This window comes from Musa acuminata, chromosome BXJ1-3 (genome assembly GCF_036884655.1).
Source record: "Musa acuminata AAA Group cultivar baxijiao chromosome BXJ1-3, Cavendish_Baxijiao_AAA, whole genome shotgun sequence".
Taxonomy (NCBI): Eukaryota; Viridiplantae; Streptophyta; class Magnoliopsida; order Zingiberales; family Musaceae; genus Musa; species Musa acuminata.
The window spans coordinates 8,598,566-8,622,165 of NC_088329.1; the positions used below are offsets into that span (position 1 = coordinate 8,598,566).

General features: G+C 38.4%; 3 protein-coding genes across 6 annotated transcripts; 2 read left to right on the top strand and 1 right to left on the bottom strand.

The window, feature by feature from the left end:
• Window positions 1-1,288: 1,288 nt before the first annotated feature.
• Window positions 1,289-9,344, top strand: LOC135620738 (copper-transporting ATPase HMA4-like). 4 transcript variants are annotated; one of them, XM_065123399.1, is made up of 9 exons: window positions 1,289-1,814; window positions 2,171-2,446; window positions 2,790-3,535; window positions 4,000-4,471; window positions 4,559-4,726; window positions 7,085-7,339; window positions 7,482-7,604; window positions 7,791-8,276; window positions 8,775-9,344. In XM_065123399.1, exons 2-9 carry the CDS (start codon window positions 2,189-2,191, stop codon window positions 9,195-9,197), a joined length of 2,931 nt encoding a protein of 976 aa, XP_064979471.1. In that variant the 5' UTR covers window positions 1,289-1,814; window positions 2,171-2,188; the 3' UTR covers window positions 9,198-9,344. The 4 variants fall into 4 exon arrangements, with proteins under 4 accessions (XP_064979471.1, XP_064979472.1, XP_064979470.1 ...); XM_065123400.1 differs by having other exon boundaries at window positions 1,289-1,505; window positions 2,157-2,446; XM_065123398.1 differs by having other exon boundaries at window positions 1,289-1,505.
• A 1,383-nt stretch (window positions 9,345-10,727) lies between these two features.
• LOC135620785 (ADP,ATP carrier protein 1, mitochondrial-like) lies at window positions 10,728-14,620 on the top strand. Its single transcript, XM_065123402.1, has 4 exons — window positions 10,728-10,886; window positions 12,240-12,765; window positions 13,513-13,884; window positions 14,059-14,620. The coding sequence occupies exons 2-4, from the start codon at window positions 12,259-12,261 to the stop codon at window positions 14,353-14,355; spliced, it is 1,176 nt and encodes a 391-aa protein (XP_064979474.1). The 5' UTR covers window positions 10,728-10,886; window positions 12,240-12,258; the 3' UTR covers window positions 14,356-14,620.
• Window positions 14,621-16,015: 1,395 nt separating this feature from the next.
• Window positions 16,016-22,677, bottom strand: LOC135620801 (uncharacterized). The gene is made up of 6 exons (XM_065123403.1): window positions 22,017-22,677; window positions 20,448-20,559; window positions 20,178-20,349; window positions 19,890-20,086; window positions 18,375-18,510; window positions 16,016-16,307 (listed from the first exon to the last, which is right to left on the bottom strand). The coding sequence occupies exons 1-5, from the start codon at window positions 22,511-22,513 to the stop codon at window positions 18,391-18,393; spliced, it is 1,098 nt and encodes a 365-aa protein (XP_064979475.1). The 5' UTR covers window positions 22,514-22,677; the 3' UTR covers window positions 16,016-16,307; window positions 18,375-18,390.
• Between the last annotated feature and the right edge of the window lie 923 nt (window positions 22,678-23,600).

The window sequence follows — 23,600 nt, forward strand, 5'->3', positions numbered from 1 at the left end:
TTAAAATATTAATATTATCTAGACTACGACGATCAAATCTATTAAATATCATGGATGGATTCGTTAATTTTGGTATTTTTTTAATTCATATTTATACAAATATTATTAGAATATTTTTTTACTAATCATATATAATATAAATAATATTTTTTTAAAATCTAATATCGAACTAATTAGCTCCTGATGTTAATATTAATCAAGGTCTATCGTACCGAAGCGTACCGCTCGGTACGGGGGTATGTACCGGTCCGACAGATTACCGATACGCGGACTGCCCGATATCGTTACAGTGCTATAGCATTATAGTGTAGCACTGCTACAATATGAAAACATATATAATTGTTCGGTACATCATGGTGTACTATTCGATACGCCCTGATGTACCGCTCGGTACATCGGTACCGTACCGTACAAAGCCTGGGTCGAAACGACATTACGATACGATACGATGAACCTTAGATATTAATAGCCTTCAAAGGGTAGCTTAATCGAGTTTAGGTTGTGCGAGAATCCTTGTCTGTTTGATCGACAATACTTTTTTGAAGTGAAGTCAAACTTTGATGTCCCTCATCCGATAATAACAAGATCTATGTTGGTCAGTCAAACCTTCAAATTAGGAAAATAGAGATGCGATTACATTTGGCTAAGCAAGGAAAGGATATTTGTTGAAGTTGATGCCAAAGGATTTAGATCCTGCATGAAACACTACAAGTCTTATGAGATATATTTTTGTCCTCTTGAGCATGTTTAGTAATTTTTATATCTCTTACGTGTTTAGGGAGGACAATCAGTGTATTAACGGCTTAGCTATCTCGCATTATAATTCTATTTTTTTTTTGGGAGAGAAAATTGGCCATTTATTCTTTTTTGTGTGCTGATCTCCACAGTACAATCAATAGATTAACTTTAAAAAATGATTAAAAAATACATTGAATTGAAGAAAAATATATATTTTTTATTCTGATTATTACTAAAATAATGGAGATATTTTGGTCTGTTCAATCTAGTTGGCAGCCTTGTGTGATGCAAATGTTTCCTTGATCACAAATTGTATTTGATTACTTGAATATGAATTTGATTATCATTGTTAAAATTAAATCAAAAATATTAAACATCTAATTTTATAATTTTCAAGAAGAGAAATGATAATATAGGTATATATATAAGTTTATAATTTTTTTTGGGGATAGATAATACGGTAAAATTAAAAGGGACACATAAGTAATTTTGATAATATAGTTAAAATAGCAATAGAAAAGGGGGGAAGTTCGAGTCAAACTTTATGGGCTTACGGCGGTTCGCACAAAGAGAGAGAGAACGACCGTCGGCATTGTTCTGGTCGTCTTCTTCCTCTTTCTCACCCTCGTCTCTCGTCTCTCGTCTCTTCTCTTCCCGTCCTCCCTTATCTCTTTCTCTCTCCGCTCCAAATCCAAAGACCCAAGACCTTTCAGAGCCGTAGCCGCCGTCGCCTGTCTTCCTCACTCTCGCTCCGCCAAATCGCACGGGTTCGAATCAGCCATGCCGTCCGCTTTTTCCAAGTGTCCTCTCTTTTATCTCCTGTCCGGTCTCAGATTCTTGGTCGTGCATTCCGTGTTGGCTTCCTTGTCCTCCACAATCGATCGGTTTATGTCGAGTAGAGTACGGTCGTTACCGGTTGAGGTTTTCGGAATAAGAGTACAAAGCCATTAGGGTTTCGCTGATGTTTCGTCTTACCTCGACCAAATAGGTTTTGGTCATCGGCATGGTTTTCTTGGAAACGGGGGATTAGAATCTCAATATTTGAACTGTAGGAACAGTTTTGAGAATTGGTTTCGGTAATGGTTTTGAACTCAATGAAAGCAACTGCATGGTGTTTTCTTTATTATCCGTTTCATAGTCACTTTTAGGGAACGGCTCACAAGAACTGAAAAGTGTTTGCCTGATTTATATTCATAGCCCTCCTACCCTTCTTGGATTACTTTGTGTTAGAGCATTGCATTAATTTGTTGCCCCACAATGTACTGTTGTGACTTGTGTTCGGATTCTTGTACTTACAAGTCAAAGATTTAATTGGCGTCGACATGGGTCTTCTTATCTTTCTATGGTCGTGTGGTTTTGTTTCTTCGTTAATATTCAGATTACGTATATTTATCTTCGTATGGAACTTGTTCTTGAAGTTATTTTGAATCAGGCTATCAGCTGAAGCAAGATGGAGCAGAACGGGGAGGCTAATCTAACAGCACCGCTTCTACAACCCAACGGAAGTGTTGTTGTTGATTTTTCGCATGAGTCTTCCGAAAGCGACAAGAAGACCACGAAGGTTGTGTTAAGAATTCGTGAAATCCAATGTGCTTCTTGTGCAGTGTCCATAGAATCAGTGGTGGGGGATATGAAGGGAGTCGAGAGCATCTCCGTATCTCCTCTTCACGGCCAAGCAATTATAAGATACAACCCTGAATTTATCAATGTAAGTTGGGAAAGAAGTTTTACTTTTGTACTTTTAAGCTTAAATATTATGATAATATTATGATGATCCATAATATACTGATCCATGGACTTTGGTTGTAACGTGATCACCGTCTGGATTCATTTGCCTGATTTTGATCCACTCTTATTGTGGTTTGGAACCTATCTTTCCCTAAAATATAATTATGTTTGTTATGAATTGAAATATGCAAAATGCGATGATTCAGGTCCTCTCCTTACATGCTGATTGTGAGTGGTATCTATTTTCTTATTACTATAATCATTAACATTATCTTTGTGCTCTGTTTCTATATTTGTTAATAATGTTTTTTCTTTATCCCAAGGCAAAAAGAATCAAAGACGCCATAGGAGACTTAAAATTTGAAGTTGATGAATTTCCAGATCAAGAGATTGCTGTATGCCGACTTCGAATCAAAGGAATGGCCTGCACAAGCTGTTCTGAATCAGTTGAGAGAGCACTCCTTATAGTTGATGGTGTTAAAAAGGCCATAGTTGGCCTTGCTCTTGAAGAAGCCAAGATACACTTTGATCCCAATGTCACAGATTCTGTTCACCTAATAGAGGCTATCGAGGATGCAGGGTTTGGAGCTGATCTGATTAGCTCTGGAGATGATTTCAATAAAGTGCATCTTAAAGTCGAAGGTCTTAATTCCTCAGAAGATGCCACTATCATGAAGTCATACCTCGAAGCAGTTGAAGGTGTGAATCATATTGAAATTGATGAAGGGAGCCACAAAGTAATTATTGCCTATGATCCCGATCTCACAGGTCCCAGATCACTTATCGAACGCATACAAGAAGCTGGTCATGGTCCAAACATATATCATGCCAGCTTGTATACAACCACTAGAGTAAGAGAAACAGAACAGCATCATGAAATTACAGCTTACAGAAATCAGTTCCTTTGGAGTTGTTTGTTCTCGGTTCCTGTGTTTATGTTCTCTATGGTACTCCCTATGTTTTCACCTGTTGGCGATTGGTTAAGCTACAAACTATACAACAATTTAAACATGGGAATGTTACTGCGATGTGTCTTCTGTACACCAGTGCAGTTCATTATTGGCTGGAGGTATGATTACGAGTCTATTTCATTGTGTGATGCTAGTTTTGTGTCTATCACTCTAAGAAATGATACTTGTATCACTTTTTATAAAATACAATAATTTGATAATTAGACTAATAAAATTTTCTCCATTACCGTTTACGATTTAATGTTCATTTGGATACTCTGGGACTTCTGATTTATATGACTTGTATTACTTATCAATCCTAAAGGTTCACTTTTTATTAACGACTTAAAAATGGTGGTGTAGGTTTTGACAGTAAATGTTTGTTTTTTGTGATGCCATATATATTTCTTTTATCAAGTCTGCTGAAGTGTATATCCTAGTGGAAGACTTTTCAATGCTTTATATTTTTATGCATAGATTATGATGTGGATATTCTTTTTTTTCACAAGCATGATTGATACAGCCTATTCTAACAGTGTTGCAGAATTTACTAAGTCATGGTTGTGCTTGGCAATTAATTCAGATTCTATGTTGGATCTTATCATGCACTGAGACGGGGATCCGCTAACATGGATGTTCTGGTTGCATTAGGAACTAATGCGGCCTATTTCTACTCCGTATACATTGTTATAAAAGCATTAACCTCAGAATCTTTCGAAGGTCAGGACTTCTTCGAAACCAGTTCTATGTTAATATCTTTTATTCTGCTGGGTAAGTACTTGGAGGTGGTTGCAAAGGGCAAGACATCAGATGCTTTGGCAAAGCTGACAGAACTTGCTCCTGATACAGCTACTCTGCTAAGTTTAGATGTGGATGGAAATGTAATCTCAGAGACAGATATTAGTACTCAGTTATTACAGAGGAATGATGTGATCAAGATAGTTCCAGGTTCAAAAGTTCCAGTAGATGGGATTGTTATAAGGGGTCAAAGCCATGTGAATGAGAGTATGATTACTGGAGAAGCAAAGGCTGTTGCTAAGAGACAAGGAGATAAGGTTTTGTATTGGGAAATATGTAATTATTTTACTGTGCATTTTTTTTTATTTTTTTTGTGCATTTATTTTAAGAAGAATTTCAAACAGGTCATCGGTGGTACAGTGAATGAGAATGGATGCATACTAATTAAGGCAACTCATGTTGGATCAGAGACTGCTCTCTCACAGATAGTTCAGTTAGTGGAGGCGGCTCAACTTGCAAGAGCTCCAGTTCAGAAGTTAGCAGACAAGATTTCTAGGTTCTTTGTCCCAATGGTAAGTACATTGTCAGTTAGAAGCAATTTGTGGATTTGTTGGTCATTATCAATATCTTTTGAGAAATTCATAATTGATTATGAAAAAGGTTTTGCATACAACATTATTGGCAAGGTTGGTTGACCATGCAACTTTGATATTGCCTAGGCTGTAAACAAGAAACAAATTATCTAGGCTGCGTTTACATGATTCCCCATGCGGGCATCCATATTTGGATGCACATTTTGATATGATGCCTGCAGAATATGAGCTATACTATGCGCTAGTATTTTTGAATGTTCTTGTTCTCCATCTTGCTGAAATGCTGATACACCAAAAAAATAGCATAAGTTCGATGAGGTTCTTTGATTATGATAAAATTACTTTATATGAATAACCTGTATATATATATAAGATTGTTATATAAATAATGGTTGCACTAGTATGCAATTTACAATAATTAGATTCGACTCTTTTGAGTAGGTAAAATCTTTAGAATTTTTCTGCTAACTAAAATGTCCTTGTTGTGAGTTTTCTCCTGCTTCTTTGCCCCTTACTTATTCCCTCCCTCCCACTTCTAGCACTTGTTGTGAGTGGACAGTTAACTGGCAAGTCTTATGCTTTTGCTGCATATCTTACTAGATCCACTGTGATTATCTGGCTTTTGTTTGCATTAGATAGCAATCTGGTTCCCTGGCATTCCAATGTATTGCTTGTTGGCTCAAACGAACTGCTTAACCAATAGCTACTCTTCATTCTTGTTAATTGGGTATTTAGGTTTCATGTACTGTTATCTTGTCCAAAGTTTATTTGGTTATAAAATGGTTAAATGTACTGAATTTTGGTTGATAAATTTTGGTCAACACAGCCGGTTCATTCTTCTTTTGCCATCTAACCTTGATTTGCTTTATTTAGATTCTCTTGCTAACCTGTTTTCAGCAATGCAAACACCCTGTCTAGCAAAGCAAGATGAACTTATCAATTTTTAAACATATCAATATATGCCATATATTTGTTTTCCGATCTGCAGGAACTTCTGAGTATCTTGCTCTAAATGAGCTTGTATTTGGATTTGTTACATTCTGGAACCTCTGCTGAGCCTTTTGCCTGTAGACCTGAGAGTTCTGCAATGTCACTTGTGCTGTGTTGTTGATTTTACCTTTGCCGGATTAGAAGGCTCTTATTCTTGTCCAGAAACTACGATGTCACATTAAGAGTGTTGGACATTGTCAATATTTGGAGCAAGGTATGCAATACCATACCATACCGGTGTTTCGAGGTTGGCTCGGTACGGTATAGTACCGTGTACCGAGCGGTACGCCAGGGCATACCGAGTGGTACACCTAATTTAGGCGTAAAACCCTCCGAAAATACATGAAAAAAAAAGTTAGGATAGGATTTTTAAGTTAGAAATAAATATAGTAATAGTATAAGTTTAACAAAATCAATGTAAATTAGATAAGAATAGTATCACATATTTTTTTCTGGCTTTGAAGAATATCTTGATTAGAAAATTTTTCCTCTTAATCTTCCTAAATTAACTTTGATTCAATTAACAAATCGTTCTTTCGTAGAGTTTAGGAGAGCACAAATATGGGAAAAAAAGAGTTTGAGATAATTTAAGAGAATATGAAAATGTAATAGAGTAAAATAGGGGAGAAGGGGTTTAAATATTATGAGAAAGGGCTCCAACGGTCAATTTGATCATTGGAGCACTGTATCACTATTACCAAGCGGTTTTAAATATTTCTTCATCTTATTGTAGCACCGTAGCACTGCTACAGTATAGCACTGTAGCACGTTCCGTTCGGTAGCGGGCGTACCGCATACCGATATACTGTCGGACTGGTACGTACCGTCTATACCGGGCGGTACCATTCGAAATTGCATACCAATTTTGGAGAATAGCAGATAATTAGCTGGAATAATCTAGTTAAGCTTCAGAAATTTATTTGTTTGGCACTTTTGAGTTTGGAAAATTCCTTATAGAGAAAAGCTAAGGTGCATGTGATGCTAATATTTCTTGTCTGGAACTAATTGCTGGTTGCTTTTCACGGTCTTCTTCGTTTTTCACCATGAAGATTTTCCAGTTCACTGAAAGACTTGACCATCTTGAACTAATATGTTGCCTTTGAGAAATATTCTTATTGTGGTCATAGTTCATATTGTTGCCGACCTTCTGATGCTGAGAAAAACATCTGCAGTCGTATCATGCCCAAAGACATGCCACTGGTTACGAGTACATTTTACTGTTCCAATTAAGTTGTAGATCTAATGCAATTTGTAAAAGAACCATGCAATCCCATTTTATCAGCATATGAAATCTGAAGATGGACAATATGGATGGTGACCTTTCCAAATGTTTGAATTATTTTGCAGGTTGTGGTTGCTGCCTTCATCACTTGGCTTGGTTGGTTCATCCCTGGAGAAACACACTTATATCCAAGGAGTTGGATCCCAAAGGCGATGGATGGATTTGAGCTAGCTCTGCAATTTGGGATTTCAGTATTAGTGGTTGCCTGTCCATGTGCTCTAGGACTAGCAACACCAACAGCTGTTATGGTTGCCACTGGAAAAGGTGCTTCTCAGGGGGTTCTTATAAAAGGTGGTAATGCATTAGAGAAAGCCCACAAGGTAATTAGGAAAAATGTCGCAATTATCAACCGTAGGAGCCTAGTGGAAATGGTTTTAATTTGTAATCTGATGTACTTTTACTTTTGATCTGATTTGGGTTATGCAGATGGAATTTGACTTTGGTTGTCTCTCTGCTTCACAGGTGAAAGCTGTTGTTTTTGATAAAACTGGAACTTTGACAATTGGAAGACCTGCAGTCGTCCAGATAAAGAACTTTTCAAAGATATCATTACAAGAGCTATGCAAATTGGCTGCTGCTGCAGAGGTTAGCATTTAAGCAAGTTTAAATTATGTACCTTTTCCAATTAGGTATGTTTTAGTGGACGTGTAGAAGATGATCTTGTGTTTTCAGCAGTTTCTGCACTAGAGATTAGTAATTAATGAACCACTTTTTCTGCTTTGGATATCTTTTAGCAATTTCTCTATCAACCTTTGTTATTTTTTTGTTAAGGTTAACAGTGAGCACCCTTTAGCAAAGGCTGTTATAGAACACTCGAAGAAACTACACCAGCAGTATGGGTTTTCTGATGATCACTTGCTTGAAGCCAAGGACTTTGAAGTGCATCCTGGTGCTGGAGTTGGCGCCAGTATTGGAGGCAAAAGAGTCCTTGTTGGGAACAAGAGGCTCATGCTTGCCTTCCAAGTCGCAGTAAGCCCTGAAATCCAAGACTATGTATCAGACATGGAGCATTTAGCCAGGACTTGTGTTCTGGTTGCTGTTGATGGTGTGATCTGTGGTGCTTTTGCTGTCTCTGATCCCTTGAAGCCTGAGGCTGGCCGTGTAATTTCATTTCTAAATTCCATGAGTATTTCAAGCATTATGGTGACCGGTGATAATTGGGCTACTGCCACTGCCATAGCAAGGGAGGTCGGAATTGAGAAAGTATTTGCTGAGACAGATCCCGTGGGAAAAGCTGAAAGAATTAAGGATTTGCAGGTAGGATGGACATAGTTATCTTGCTTTGGCTCCTTAGTCTTTTCACCTTAGTTCTGATTCACAAGTACTGATTCTATCTTCATGCTCATAACCAGCTGATACTTGGTTAGTCAGCAACGTACAAATATATTTTGGAAGGATTTTGTGTTAGTTTAATATTATTAGTCTCTTACACCTGAGTGATAAAAAAATTAATCAAACCAATTTTATCAGTGGTAGATGACCATGATATATGCATTATTTTGGAACTTCCATCAGAACTTGTTAGAAATTGTTTCGTTGAGATATTATTGTAAGGCTAATGCATCATGGCTGACATTATTATCTGTTTGGATAGCTCAATAATTTTGAAAATTTTCTCCAGAAATTTCTTGTTCTAGTCTTCTTTCTTAGCAGACTATTATTTTCTATGGTTGAACACGTTAATTGATTCCTGTCTGTCTCAATAATTGCCTCCAATACTGTTGCCATTCATTTCAAGGACTTATCTTAATGCAGATGGAGGGGTTGACAGTAGCGATGGTCGGTGATGGGATTAATGACTCACCAGCTCTGGTTGCTGCAGATGTTGGTATGGCCATCGGCGCTGGCACAGACATTGCCATCGAAGCCGCTGATATCGTTCTGATAAAGAGCAACCTGGAGGATGTAATTACTGCCATCGATCTATCAAGGAAGACTCTAGCAAGGATCCGGCTCAATTATGTATGGGCTCTGGGTTACAATGTACTCGGCATGCCAATTGCTGCTGGCATCCTGTACCCATTCACCGGAATCCGGCTTCCTCCATGGCTCGCTGGTGCCTGCATGGCCGCCTCATCGCTCAGCGTCGTTTGCTCCTCTTTACTTCTGCAGTCGTACAAGAAACCACTGCAAGTCCAGGATGCACAGGGACGTGGAGATTACTTGAATTATGTTTGAAGCAGGAGTTCTCATTGTATCGATCACCACCTGCTCGAATTATAAGTTGTATTGTTCCCAGGATTGCTGAACTTTTCTGTAGTACATGTTAATTTCACAAATCATTTCAAGGATCGATCGATAATGTTGGCAGTTTCATCTGTGACAGTGATGCAGACTGGGAGAGTTAGGTTTGTCATTATTTCAGTGCTGCTACCCTTTTCAGGGTTTTTTGCATAAGAACTCAATTGTCGAAAGACTAGCTATCATAGCCTTGTATTCTTGCATTTGTCACAAACGCCACCTCTCAGGTAATCATCGATGATCAACCCTTGGGTTAACCTTTTTGTGTTGACTTGCATTTAAGTTTTTGTCCCAGATTTGACTGTGGGATTCTCATATTGATATGTAAAAAAACAATGAGGATGTGAAAGTTAATATGTTAGGGTGAACGAGGAAGATCAAGTAAAATTATCCAAAAAAATTAAAATAATAAAAAATAATCTTAAGAAAAGTAGATGTTATTGAGATATTCATTTGGCTAATGCATAGTTATTCATGGGTGCGATGATATCAGCAATAATGCATCAATGCATCGTAACTCCAAAGTTAAGTATGCTTCGATGAGAATAATAATATTGATAAAAAAGAGTAATATGTGGGCATATATTTTTACATTGCAATCATTTTATAAATTTATTACCTACTTAAAAACGGAGGACCTTTGACGCTCTTAACATGTGTTTTAGTAATTATCAATAATTTCACATGATCAACGCATGTCTTTATGACTCAATAATAATCGATTTGAACCATAGAACTAACTTTTCATTCAATTCAATTCAATAATTACTTAACTTTATCATAAAAAGATCTAATGAGTGCATCACGAGAAAATTATATCATTCTCGTTCTTAAATACTTTTAATCATTAGTGACTCACGCATCAGACGAAATCACTTATCCCATATTGAATTAGAGTCCTTGATGTAACCAAACACTAAATTAACATCCCTAGTGTGTTGGACAATCAAAACCTAAATTAACATCTATATTGGGTTACATGTAGTCCTAGAAATTAACATCGTGAAGATATATGAGAAAAATATATTATTTTGATTCTTAAATCATTTCAATCCATAGTGACACACATTAGACGAGATCACTTATCCTAGATTGAATTAGAGTCCTTGATGTGTCGATTAACCAAACACTAAACTAGCATTCCTAGTGTCTCGGACAATCAAAACATGAATAAACAAGAATATTACGTTGTATGTTAGTTTTGGAATTAAAAAAAATAAGGAAATAAATTTAATTTAATATATCGAGATAAGGGAAGGAAGAAATAGGGAAAGTATTTTCATACGAATAAGGGCGCATAAGAATTCGAGTACACAACAGCATCGGCCATTCGAAAGCTGGACAGCGTCAAGATCAGGCGGTCAAGATTCGTTCGCATAACCTCTCGATGGCAATCAAGCTTGTCGCTGACAAGATTTCTATGCGGTCACTCCACAAGAACAACGCGGTTGTGAAACCCTAGGATTCTCTATATAAATACTCACCCACGCGATGGTTGCCTCCCTTCCCATCCGCCCGCGTCTTCCCTCTCCTCCCTCCTCCTCTCGCGGTCTCACATCTCTTTGCGCGTTCGCTTGGTTCTCCCAGAGAGAGGAGGGAGTGTCTGCTACTCCCAACTCCGAGAGGGTAAGCCGTAGCGTTCTTATCCTGGTTCGTTCGTGTTAACTTGTTCCTGTTGCGGCGAAAGATCTCTGTTTTGGTGTTGATCTTGTTTTTGTTTGGGCTCTTTTCCTGTTGAATGGTCCGGATCTGGAGCCGTTCCATGTTGTATTATAAGGTTTTTGGTGCATCTATTGCTTCGCTTGGTAGATCTACCACAAAAGAAGGCGTCGATTATTCCCTCTTCGTGCATTTGTTCTGATCTTTTCTTATGATATTTATGCTTTTTGTGTGCTATGCGCATTTGTTCTGTATATTATATTTTTCTTAATGCATCCTATATGATTGATTTAATTGCTTAATCTTTGTGTTTGGTTTGTATGCCAATATGCCCCTTTCTGCCAGTAGATGGATAATTAGATGTTGTTAGTTATCTATTGATATTAAGCTAATGCATTGATATGTTGTGTTTTTTACCATCCTTTACTGAATGCAGTGAGAAATAATCTTATTTGACCTTTTATTGAGCACTTTTGTAGATGTTTTTCCAATTATGTACTGTTTTTTTTGTTTAAGGATAGTTTTGAGGATTACGTTTCTTTGTACGATCATCTTTCCTGGGTTTGAAAGATTGGATCCTTCACTTTCCTTTTGTTTACTTTGAAAATTGTGCTTAGGTGCTCATACGCAACTAAAAGCAAACACAATGGTGTTAGAAAAACTGCCTTTTTTTTAAGGGCTTAATAAGATCAAACCTTTTAGCGTTGATGGTTCTAATTCTCGGTAGCATTATTGTCTAATGCAGGTGCACCGAGTAGTCTGATAATGTCATTGATGCTGTTTTCTTGTTTTTAATTTTTTTTTTGCTCTTTTGCTGTTCTGTTGTTAGGATGGAACTGTTTTAAACTTTGTGATAGCTGTTTTTATGCTTAAATCAACCTCCTGTACTCCAGTTTAAAGCTTGTCTCTGTTGGCTGGTCATTTAGAAGGTTTAAACAACATAATGTCAACCCCTTTAAGCAGGTGCTGAATTTATATTAAAGATAACTATGTGTGAAATAAATACTGCCTATAAGATTAAGTGCTTGTTGCTGACTACAGTAGTCTATCTATTAGATATCTGTCTGAGCTGTAAATGGGGCAATCCGCAAACATTCAGTTTGCATGAGAAGAAATATAGAACAATGGGAAACACCAGGCTTTTCATAGGAGAAAATATTACATCAAAAACAGAAATAAGTAAAAGTGTGAAAAAGGTGTTCTTTTTTTTCAAAAAATATGTTCTTAAATCGTCCCTTTCTTTGTTTTCTTATAAATGGAATGTTCAAGAATTTAATTTCCAACTTGTACTGATTTGATGATTATGTGCTGTACATGTAGAATAATCTGGAAGTGAGACATGGCTGACCAAGTTAACCACCCAACTGTTGTCCAAAAATTTGCTGGCCAATTCCATCTTGGTTCTACCTTTTCACAAGACATGCAGGCTATTGGTTATAACTTCAATACGACTTCAGTATACAAGAGACACTTCAAAACTGCAAACTACACTAATGGCGCACTTCAATCTCCAGTGGTGCCTGCATGCAGAGCTAGCTATGATCTCTCTATGTTGTCATCTGCATCGCCTATTTTTGCAAATGCACCTGCAGAAAAAGGTCTTGCGAGTTTTGCAATTGATTTCCTCATGGGTGGAGTCTCTGCTGCTGTTTCTAAAACAGCTGCTGCTCCCATTGAACGTGTGAAACTTCTTATCCAGAACCAGGATGAGATGATAAAGACTGGTCGTCTTTCTGAACCCTACAAAGGTATAACTGACTGCTTCAAACGAACAATGCAGGAAGAAGGTGTTGCCTCACTGTGGAGAGGCAACACAGCAAATGTTATACGCTATTTTCCAACTCAGGTGAGTTTTGTACACTTTTACTGTTTATATTCACTTTTGTAACTTATTCCATCACATCATTGGAATAGTATATATGTTATGGAATAGTATATATTTTTGCGTGTAGCATTTGACTGGTTTACTTGGCTTTAGCTGCAGTTTCTAAGTTTGTATGCCATACATCCTTTTGAGCATATGCATTTACAACTCATCCAGCTATGGTAGTTGCTCTCTATTTTTCCCTAACCTCGATCCTGGATTGCTGCATGACCTAGTGATACCTTTTACCTTGTGATGTTTTCTTTTTCTTGTTTTATTTCTCAATCGATTTGATTTATAATGTGTCCACTTGATAGCTATTTGCTTGCAATAAATCATTATATTAGACCTGATGCCATGTTTTCACTTTGTATTTATCCATTTTTGTCATGTGGGTGATGGGGGTGGGTCTGGTTCACATGATTAGTCTTGGCTTGTGCAAGCTGAATGACCATTGCTGGGCTTGCACTTTCTGTAGTTCTCCCTGTGCAATTCTCATATAGGTTTTCTTGTGCTTAGATCGGGGTGGCAATGGCCCCTTAGATTTTACTGTCTATTGTTGCTTCAACATTTATTATAATTATCATCCTTTTTTCATAGGTTTGATTCCCTTGTACCTGTCTTCACAAATCATATATGTACTGTTCCCTCTTAAGATCTTATTCAGATGTTATATTTCCTTTATCTTCTTTATATATGCTTACCGTCTTCTCTTGTCGTCCCTTCCAGGCTCTAAACTTTGCTTTCAAAGATTACTTCAAGAGAATGTTCAATTTCAAGAAAGACAAGGATGGATACTGGAAATGGTTTGCTGGAAACCTTGCTTCTGGTGGTGCAGCTGGTGCTTCTTCTCTACTCTTTGTCTACTCTCTGGATTACGCCCGAACTCGATTGGCTAATGATGCTAAAGCTGCTAAAAAGGGAGGGGAAAGACAATTCAATGGCCTAGTTGATGTCTACAGGAAGACACTGCAATCTGATGGCATTGCTGGCCTTTACCGAGGATTCAATATTTCATGTGTTGGAATTATAGTTTACCGTGGTCTTTACTTTGGAATGTACGACTCCTTGAAGCCGGTGGTTCTTACAGGGAAATTACAGGTATGTGGTTTAACTTGAATATTTTTCTCTAAATATTGCATCAGCTATCCACAAATATTGGATTTTTATTATAGATTTCTAAATATCTTATCAGCTATCCTCAGGTTCCATTTAACTCGTATCTTATGTGTTCTTGGATCTGATTCTGACTCATTGCATTTTTTACGATTTCAGGATAGTTTCTTTGCTAGTTTTGCTCTAGGTTGGGTGATCACCAATGGTGCTGGACTTGCGTCATACCCTATTGACACCGTTCGCAGAAGGATGATGATGACATCTGGAGAGGCTGTCAAGTACAAGAGCTCCCTGGACGCCTTCTCCCAGATCCTGAAGAAGGAGGGTGCCAAGTCTCTATTCAAGGGTGCAGGTGCCAACATTCTCCGTGCCGTTGCCGGTGCCGGTGTGCTCGCCGGGTATGACAAGCTGCAGCTGATTGTTTTTGGCAAGAAGTACGGTTCAGGTGGTGCTTGAGATTGTTTTTGGCAAGAAGTACGGTTCCGGTGGTGTTCCAGTGGCGCATCCACCTAATAATCTGATGGTGACGATAACTTATCTGAGATTTATTTCTTAAGCCTTTCCATGCCTTTTGTTTTTCCAAGTTCTGTTGAAATAATTTAGATTCCTCCAACAAATATTTGGAGCAATATTTTCGAGAACATTTTAATTGGACCATTGTTTGCTATTTAATGCCTTAACAGCAATGTTACTGGTGCTGGCGGCGACGGATTTTGTTTGATGTTTCAGATTGTTGTGTATTGCACTTGGCAGAAATAGATTTATGGGTAGAGACATATCTTGGATTCATTTCAAAGAATTGACACTTGCAGAAGCAAATAGTAACTTTGTATCTTATCATGCATCACGATCAAGGTTTTGTAGCCCGAACCCGAGCGAACAAAAGCGGACCGCTCACAAACAGACCGGTCTTTACGGGCAGGCGTCATATTTATGCGGCTGGAACTTCCATTACCAAAGACCTTGCAATTCGACTCCCTTTCACTCACTCGCTGCGGTCCACCTGCAACAGAATCAAGAAGACGCCCAACTTCATCCGGTCCTCCGTCTCTTGTCTTCCCCCGCCATCTATTCCCTCCTCTCCTCCCCTCCCCTCCCCTCCCATCTGCTTCCTCAACGCCGCCTCCAACTCACCGTCACTCTCCGAACCCAGACGGTGACTAAGATGCCACCTTCGGCCCACGTCGCTGCCCATACCATGCCGGCCGCCCATCAGATGCTCGATGAATTGTGCGACGTATGTATGCTGCATTCTGCTCACCGCAAGTGCGTACTAATTTTTCTTGACTAACCTTTATCATCGAGTCTTCGTACGGCTAGCTCACCTCAGTGCACCGTTGCAGATTACGTTACGTTGGCGGAGAACGGAGAGCGTCGAGCGTCTCTATGAATCTTCAAGAGTTGGGAGGTTTCCGTGAGTCTTATTTTCCCCATCTTTCTCGATCGATCTCATCTGCGCATCTGTTGCGGTGGTAAACAAAAGGCACAGTTGATGACCAATTAAAACAGCTTACCTTATTCTTTTAACTCGCTATTGAGTGCCCAATGAAATTGCAGGTCACAGCCAAATGATATCACTCACCGACGACCTGCTCTTTGACCAGCCACGCCTCGGAGGAGCATCGATGGTTCGCAAGATTCTGCAATTACCAGCGCTCATTTCTCAGCGTTGGAAAAGTAAGCAAGACAATCTAACTCATGCAATTACACTGTTCATAACTCTTCTCTTACCAAGGCATTTCATATCATATTCAAAGATTTTAATGGTGAGCATGATAACAAATTCGAATTCAACATGAGTAAGCACGTAAGATGACTAGCTAAACAACAGTCTCTCATAATCCTAGCGAATCCAAATTAGCTGAGTTGCAAATTTGTGCATAAGAGTAGGCAACTTATAGTTTAGACTATACAAAATAATACGAGGCTAACCTAATCAGATGTCACTGCTCATCAGGATAAATTTGATGAGACTTCAGCAGAAACTCCCAACAGTATATCATCAATGGTTGTAAACATTTAGGTAGATTCCGAACAACATAACATAAATGAGACAGACAAAAGCTCTCAACATACCTAGAACACTTGGATGTCTCTTACCTTAGGAGTAGCACTGTTCATCTGCAACTTGGTATTCATATTTACTCAAAATATTTCACTTACATAAAGCAAAAGTTTGTCAGAGCCATTTAAGTCAGATGCTGATTGTCTAAGACTGGAAACCAAGTATTCAAGGTCAACTATCATCATTTGGATCACTACTGCTAAATAAATTACACAACATCCTAACAAGAAACTAATCAGACTATCATCATCACATACAGTCAGCAAGAGTACATATTACAATAGGGTTCTTTTTCCAGCTCTCTGTAAGTGTTAGATCAAGCTGATGCAACTGAACCACATACCTGCAAGCACAAGAACAGGAACATATTATTTCTTTTCACATTAGCCATTTAAATATCACAGTGTTAACGTAGAAAATGAGCATAAGAAATTTACTGAAGAACACCTTTGAAGCAACTGTAGGTTAATTTATGAACAAGTCTACACCTGTAACTTAGCGTATAAAGTAACTATAGGGCAAGTTGAAAGAAAAGCAATAATGGTGAAGATCAATGCTTCTTTCCACAATAACTTCGTTGATTGATCAATGAACATTGAGGAAAAAAAAATCATCAAAGTCCTGATCATGCTGTGGAATTAGATGAGTGGGTACAATGCTTATGCAAGACCATCATTAACAGCCTATCTTGACAGAAAATGACACGAGAAAGGAGCAGTAAATATTCAAGTCATAAAGCATGATATTTCCAGTTCAGTCAATAGCAAAACAACCGGTGCCTAGCAAGCTGGAGGCAAAAAAAAGATGTAAACTTATAGCAATTGCATACAGCAATTATAGTTTCCAGCTGAAGTAAATAAGCAGAGGTGAGATATCTTAACGTTACAAATAGCTTTAGACATAATGAAGAGTAATGCAGCATAAACAGGTTCGCTGCACCCTTTGAACGGCAATTTGGGTCACATGTATGGATTGTGATGGTGCTCTATGGTTATGTTAGACAAAAAAAATGAAAGAAGAGGAGCATGCAATAGATGTCCTACAGCCGGAGAGGAGTAGATGAGGGGCAGGAAAAGGAGATGAACATAACTGTTTGCCGCTGCTAACCACCCATCACTGACCATGCACTGTCCAATGTTTGTCATGTGCCATCCAAGGCAAATTGCACTCAATATATATACGAATATGTGTTCAACAACATTTTAGGGAGGGGGAGAGAAAGAGGGGCATGACTTGAATGCAACGAGACAGGATTTAAGCTCTGAGGCATGAGTCTAACCAGAAAGAGACAAGAATAAAAGGAAAATAAAGAGAAAATAATTATGTAAAATAGATTATATAATAAAAATACAAAATACAATTATATAAACAACCCATGCAGACCCCAACCAGAAACGGCCCCCCAACTGAGATTATCCCTTACTGCTCGTCAGGAAATTTTCTGTACTATGTCCTTGTATCATACCAACTACATATCAACTCATGACCCAGGTAACCATGGGGCCACACATGGAAAGCATATGCTGAGAAATATTTTTGAGAAATTAGTAGTACGTTGATGATATAGAATTATGAAATGATTTTATGAGCTCCAATGTAACTAAGTGTTTTAATTAGAATACCAACATTTGGACATCTTGATAAATCTTGAATACAAAGAATCAAGGTCTTCTACATAATGACATACATACAGTATCATAAAATAATTTACAACTAGGCAAGGACTATTCAATCTCCAATCTTGAAGTTATACACATGCATCTTAGTTACATACTTTTAAGGTCATTTTTTTTAAGAAATTATTGAAGTGAAAAGTATTTCATGCAGAAGAGATCGAAGTCAAATATGGATCCAAGCGAGCAACATTACCAAAGGTTTGCGATAACTTACAATATATGCCCACTAAAGTTCAGTGTATTTCAGCATGAAATAATGATGTTTTAACTTCTAATTATACTATTTTGCAATATAAAAGAACTTTATTACATATGATTAAGGCATCATTAGAATAAAGATTCAACCAATTTTTATGTTTTGTAATGCTAACCTTGCAAATGAAACATCAATGATTGTAGCTAGCACAGGAAGGCTGAGATTTGAGGATCACAAAACACAAATATGTTTTGTAAGTATTTATAGTTAATGTTGCCATGTTATTCATCTGATAGACAGTAAAGTTACATCCTGCATATTAAATACTACTCAATTGCATCAGGCAAGCCCTCAATATCCAAAAGAGTTTCACCATGGAAAAGCTTGAATTGAGAAGGCTCCATGAAAATGGTAGTTAAACAGAATAATAAATTCCAAATATAACCTCAAATCAGCAAAATAATGAATATAGTTCTAGAGCCAGGTGACAAATCAAAAAAGGACACAAGGAAAATGGTGAAGGCGTAGGCCATCTAACCAGTTACTGGATAGTATCACGACTTCTTTAATAAATGGTTTGCCAACAAGTCAGATATCCCTGAGACAGGAAGGCTCTCGCAACCAAATAGTTCTTGAAGCTTGGGGTCACAGAGAATAGATGAATTTGCAGAATCCTACAATAAGCCAAAGCAGAAAAACTCAGATTAAGTAGTGTTTCTAATCAAGAGATATATCAGATAAGAGCAGATACAATAGAAATAAACAAGTAGAAATTGTGGTCACATAAAATATCAGCAGCTGTAAACATTAAAGCAATGTGAGAATCTTGTCAAATCAATGTTATTCAGAAATAGAGTTGTATCCCATGCTTAGTCACATTTTGTCCTCACCGGTTATTGCTCAGAAAATGAAATGCAGTTGTCACATAGAACCTCTGGTTAGCTTAGATGTTAATCAACCAAACAAAATTTTGATGAACAACCTTTAAATTTCAAACTAAAACACTAGCAAATATTCTCAAATCCAATAAATATCTTATATTACATATTCATCATGATTGGTCCCTGCAAGGCCTTACTCTGATCTAGGTGTATTAACTGACAACACTACAAATCCCCACCCCCACCTCATTTCCCCCTATTCAATTGATATTCACCAGAAATTAACCTGTTCCAGCCAACCCTGGATGATTCAATCAAGTCCAACTGGATCTTGTCCATTGTCGATCAGTTTGGCAGAGATCAGGGGAGAAAGGAGATGGTGAGCCAGGTCACACGATTTTACAAGTATTTTCGAGTGAATATACTTTGAAAGGGAAATGGGGATGGAAGAGTGCATCTTAAAATCAAATGGCTACAGTAGATCACAAAGTGAGAAGGCTGAACACTATATTTAGAACTTAAAATGAACTGTCATGCACTTAGTAGAACAAAAATTTTGCAAACTAGACCTAGAATTCCTCATAACAAACATATCATTAATAGTCTTCATTTTTTTAGTTTTACATACTATATACATTTTCTTCCTTTTTTTTGTAAATCTCAAATTTTCATTCAAGATCTCTTTTTCACAATGGCCCCAGATCTATTCTTACTGGTCTCAGTCCCACTAACCTCAATGTTCATTCAAAAAGTTCTGTTTTTGGTCACAATTAAAATGTTTAATGGCATAAGAAATTTGCATGGCAAATAACCATCTATGTATCCGTCTACAAAAGATATAAGGTCAAAATCAATGACATTTGTACACAAGTTGGTGAGGTGACAACACCTCTAGCATAACATCAATTTGTACAAGCCAATAGTTCATTTTCATCAAAGAAGCATGTGAAATTACTTGCTGTTAAATAATAAATATATGCTGGGGGCAGCCAAATACAATTAAAAAAGTAAAAGAACTATGATTAATATTATTATCAACATGGGCAAGCAGGATATCATGAACACAGTAAAAAGAGGTATATATATATATATATATATATATATATACAGAACTAATGCTGATCTTTGATGTAACAGAACTAATGCTGTTCTTATACACAGCCAGAGCTTACTTCCAGCTGGTTGGCTTTTATGTAATCCCATACACGACTCAGAGCCACAGATTTGAGAATTTCTCTTTCTTCACTTCCAAAAAATTTGGCCAGTGAATCAGAAATAACCATAGGATATTCATCAGAATCAGGTTTGGTAATTTCAGTTGCAGAAACATCTGCAGCCTTTAGTTTTTTGGATTCAGCACCTGTATCCTCTGCGAAAAAAGTAGTGGATTCAAATTCATTCAGGTTATCACGGCATACAAGCATTCAAACACACTTAAATGCACGAGATGATTAGCCTACTTGGATAATCAAGTGGAATTATATGCTTGGATAGCAGCTTGTTCATCTTAAACATATCAGTACTATCTGTCTCAAACACCCGCCGTAGTTCATCATTGCAGATGATCTTCCTCTTGTTATTAGGATCTTGCAGATTGTTTTTTCGGATGTAAGCCCATAGCTGCTTTACGATCTGAACCAAGATATATGCAATTAGTATTCCACACACAGACAATAGCAAAAACTCGAGCAAAGTGTTATACACATTAGAGTGTTGATTGAATGAAGAACCTGAGTCCTTGACATTGCTGCCTCACCAACAATGGGCTGCAGTTCAGGTGAAACACCACAAACTTTATTCAGACCCCCAGGACCACCTTTTCTTTTAGCCCTAGGTGGCGCACTGCACAAAGGATGAAGTATGGGTAACCAGACCAAGTACCACAAAGTCCAAAAATATGAATGTACAAAACAGGAGTAAAGATGCATATTTCTTGGTACAGAAGCCACCAGTTGCAGTAATTATCAACCATGGAAAGATGAAAATAAAGAAGACATCCAGTTTATTATGGCAAATTAAACAGTATCCATAAACAAGTTGTAGAAGTCAGTGCTCTATTAATTTCCCGATGTGTTCATAGAATAAAACAGCAACATGTGTATTACAGTTGAAGATTCAAGCAGGGTAAGATTTCTTCCTTCATAAGTTAATCAGATGATTCAATATGAATTAGTGACATAAAACTACTTATTCTGAGTGATTAAATTGTATTTAAGATTGTTACCAATGTTTCATGTAACTTAAGTATAACTTTTCCAAGGGAGAGATTTAGGTTATAGAGATTCTGCAACACCTAGGTTTCAGCATCTATTTTGTTTGTTCCTTTAAGTGCATAATGTGGTAGGCAACCTCCTACCCATCAACCCAACATGCCATTCTGAATTCATTATGGGACTGGCTGCAAGTGTATATCCACAAAGCCCGAGTAAAGGACTAAGTGAATAGTGAGTCATCATCGTATATGCATAATTTACGCAAGATCTGCCGATTTCCCAACACTTAAAAAATCTTTGGATCGGTAAAATCTCTCTATTAAATGCAAATCTCCTATAATCTTCAAGCTTGCATTGCATCACTCATATGGCATTTCGAGTTCACATCCTGGTGCAAGCTATGCAAAGAGATAAACCGAAAAATGACTAAAACAAAACAAAAAAGAATGGTAGGAATTTCAAATTTGGATGTATCACCAAGAAAATGGTATGATCTAAATGTTAGAAAGTTTTTCTTTTAATGGATAAACCTACATCAAGAACTCCGAAACAGGGGCTAAAAAGACATCTTTGGTTTATGTTTTGGTTCTTGTGGCTTTGTTTCAGTGGTTCTTGTACCGGCTTGGACGCACTAGACTCTAGCATACAGTGAAGTGACACCGTAACATGAATTCAAACTAGCAAGCAACCACCTTCTACCATATGTTAACTAACACACTCTCACTTCATCTAGTTTACTAACCTCAAAAAGTAGTTAGTTTCTGGGGCGCACACACACTCACTTGATGATCATGCGCTACATTCTATTTTTATTTATTTTCTCTTTCTTGACCAATCTTGGATCAATATTAATATAGAACCAAAACTAAAAAGAAAAACTATAAAAATGTAATCCACTTGAACCTAACTGGTTGCATAAGTCTTCAGAAAAACTCTCATTTGAATCTAGGAACCAAAAGTTGAATCAATTCTTCAGCTTTGTAGTTGCTACTTAAGCCACATAAAAGCTCAAATTGAGCACGAAAAGCTTGTCAAGAAATCCTTGTTAAGAAGAGTAGAGCGCATTCTAAGCTAAAAAGGAGGCACCTTTCCTTCGGCGCAGCCATAGCCACAGTCACGGGCGCAAGCCCGACAGCAGCAGGGACCCCCTGTGGCGCCTGGTGGAGCTGCTGCTGGAGGTGGTACGCCGCCACGACGGCAGCAGCGGGCAGAGGCGGGGGCGGGGGATACTGGAAGGCGATGCCGGGGTGGTGGTGTTGGGGAAATGGGGCCGGGGCAGCGACGCCGGCGGAGGATGTGGGCTTGGGAGGGGGGATCTGCTGCTGGAGAGGGAGGTGGTGGAGGAGGATGTAGGGGTTATGGGGCCCGGCGGCGGCCTGCGACTGGGGATGAGGAGGGAGAGGATGAACGGAGGGGCGGAGTAGGAGCTCGATCTGATCGCGGATGAAGGCGGCCTTGTGGGAGAGGTCGAGCCCTAGCTTGGCCTCGACCTGGCGCACGACGTCGGGTAGCGACGCAGCGGCGGGGTCGGACTGCCGGAGGACCGACTCAACGCAGCTGGCGATCTCCTGGTCCGAAACCATGGTGATGGCGGGCCCAACACCATGTAACGGCGACGCCAGAGGGACAGAGAAAGAAAACTCAAATGGCCCGCCCCGCCCCGCCCTCTCTATCTCTCTCTTCTCCTCCTCCACTCTCTATCTCTCTCTTCCCCTCTCTATCTATCTCAATCTCTCTCTCTCTCTCTCTCTCTCTTAGGTCTCCCTTCAGAAATAGTCGAGCATTTGAAGCTGAAATAACCAAAATGCCCTCGAATCCTTGCTTGAGAATCAAATCATGTCACGTGTATTCATGTCACGTGCATACACGTGACATGAGTCCTCCCTGAGTTCATCCCATTCCAAAGCCACTTCCGGTTGATTGGCCGATGAACCGAGGCCCCAGTGGTGGAGCCCAGCCTCTACTCTACGGACGACGGGATCCCCTCCAACCATTCCTTTAGATAGCACCGTCCAATTCCCTTCTTATGTCGTTGACCAAGCGTCTGATCTGACGACAAAGGGATGTTGACTTGAGCACGTCTCAGAACCGCCTAATAATTAATGTATAGTTGGGTCTTCCGTCGAATTCAAGTCTTTCACAACTAAGCGACTAGGTTATTAATCCAATTCGATCCAAAGTCTAAAGGTTCGATCGGTTTCTAAAGGGCATCACGTTTTGGCTAACAAGAATAAAAGTCAACATAAAGCTTGTTTCATGTGGCTTGTTTCACACACTTACACGATGCGGAATAGACATCTCAACAACTTGCATGAGGTTGAACAACCTCCGTATCTATTTCTTCTTATTTAAGATTCCGATTTCTTGGAAATTAAAAAAAGGACCATTATGTTGACCTGTGCACAGTGATTTCGATGATTATTATGTATCGATGAGGTCGGTTTTCATCGTCCTATTGACTTAGACGACACGGATCGCGTCGGGGCCACTATGATGATAATAGTACTTTTAATTGCTTAAAAGATGATACTCATTGGGATTAGATGCGGTTAGGCTAAGGTATGAAATTGTACTTTTATTTACCTTATTACTTCAATAGATTGAGTTTAACAGTAGCAATTTATTATTCTATGCAATCTTATTTTGAGGATTAAGCCATTAGAGTTGGTT

Excerpts from the sequence above, each read along its gene's own strand:
- LOC135620738 (XM_065123399.1), top strand. The coding sequence starts at position 2,189 with ATGGAGCAGAACGGGGAGGCTAATCTAACAGCACCGCTTCTACAACCC. Across the intron at positions 4,472-4,558 it reads CTAAGAGACAAGGAGATAAG|GTCATCGGTGGTACAGTGAA; the intron begins GTTTTGTATTGG and ends AATTTCAAACAG. Across the intron at positions 4,727-7,084 it reads CTAGGTTCTTTGTCCCAATG|GTTGTGGTTGCTGCCTTCAT; the intron begins GTAAGTACATTG and ends ATTATTTTGCAG.
- LOC135620785 (XM_065123402.1), top strand. The coding sequence starts at position 12,259 with ATGGCTGACCAAGTTAACCACCCAACTGTTGTCCAAAAATTTGCTGGC. Across the intron at positions 12,766-13,512 it reads TACGCTATTTTCCAACTCAG|GCTCTAAACTTTGCTTTCAA; the intron begins GTGAGTTTTGTA and ends CGTCCCTTCCAG. Across the intron at positions 13,885-14,058 it reads TTCTTACAGGGAAATTACAG|GATAGTTTCTTTGCTAGTTT; the intron begins GTATGTGGTTTA and ends TTACGATTTCAG.
- LOC135620801 (XM_065123403.1), bottom strand. The coding sequence starts at position 22,513 with ATGGTTTCGGACCAGGAGATCGCCAGCTGCGTTGAGTCGGTCCTCCGG. Across the intron at positions 20,350-20,447 it reads CAGCAATGTCAAGGACTCAG|ATCGTAAAGCAGCTATGGGC; the intron begins GTTCTTCATTCA and ends ATCTTGGTTCAG. Across the intron at positions 18,511-19,889 it reads TAAAAGCCAACCAGCTGGAA|GATTCTGCAAATTCATCTAT; the intron begins GTAAGCTCTGGC and ends GGCTTATTGTAG.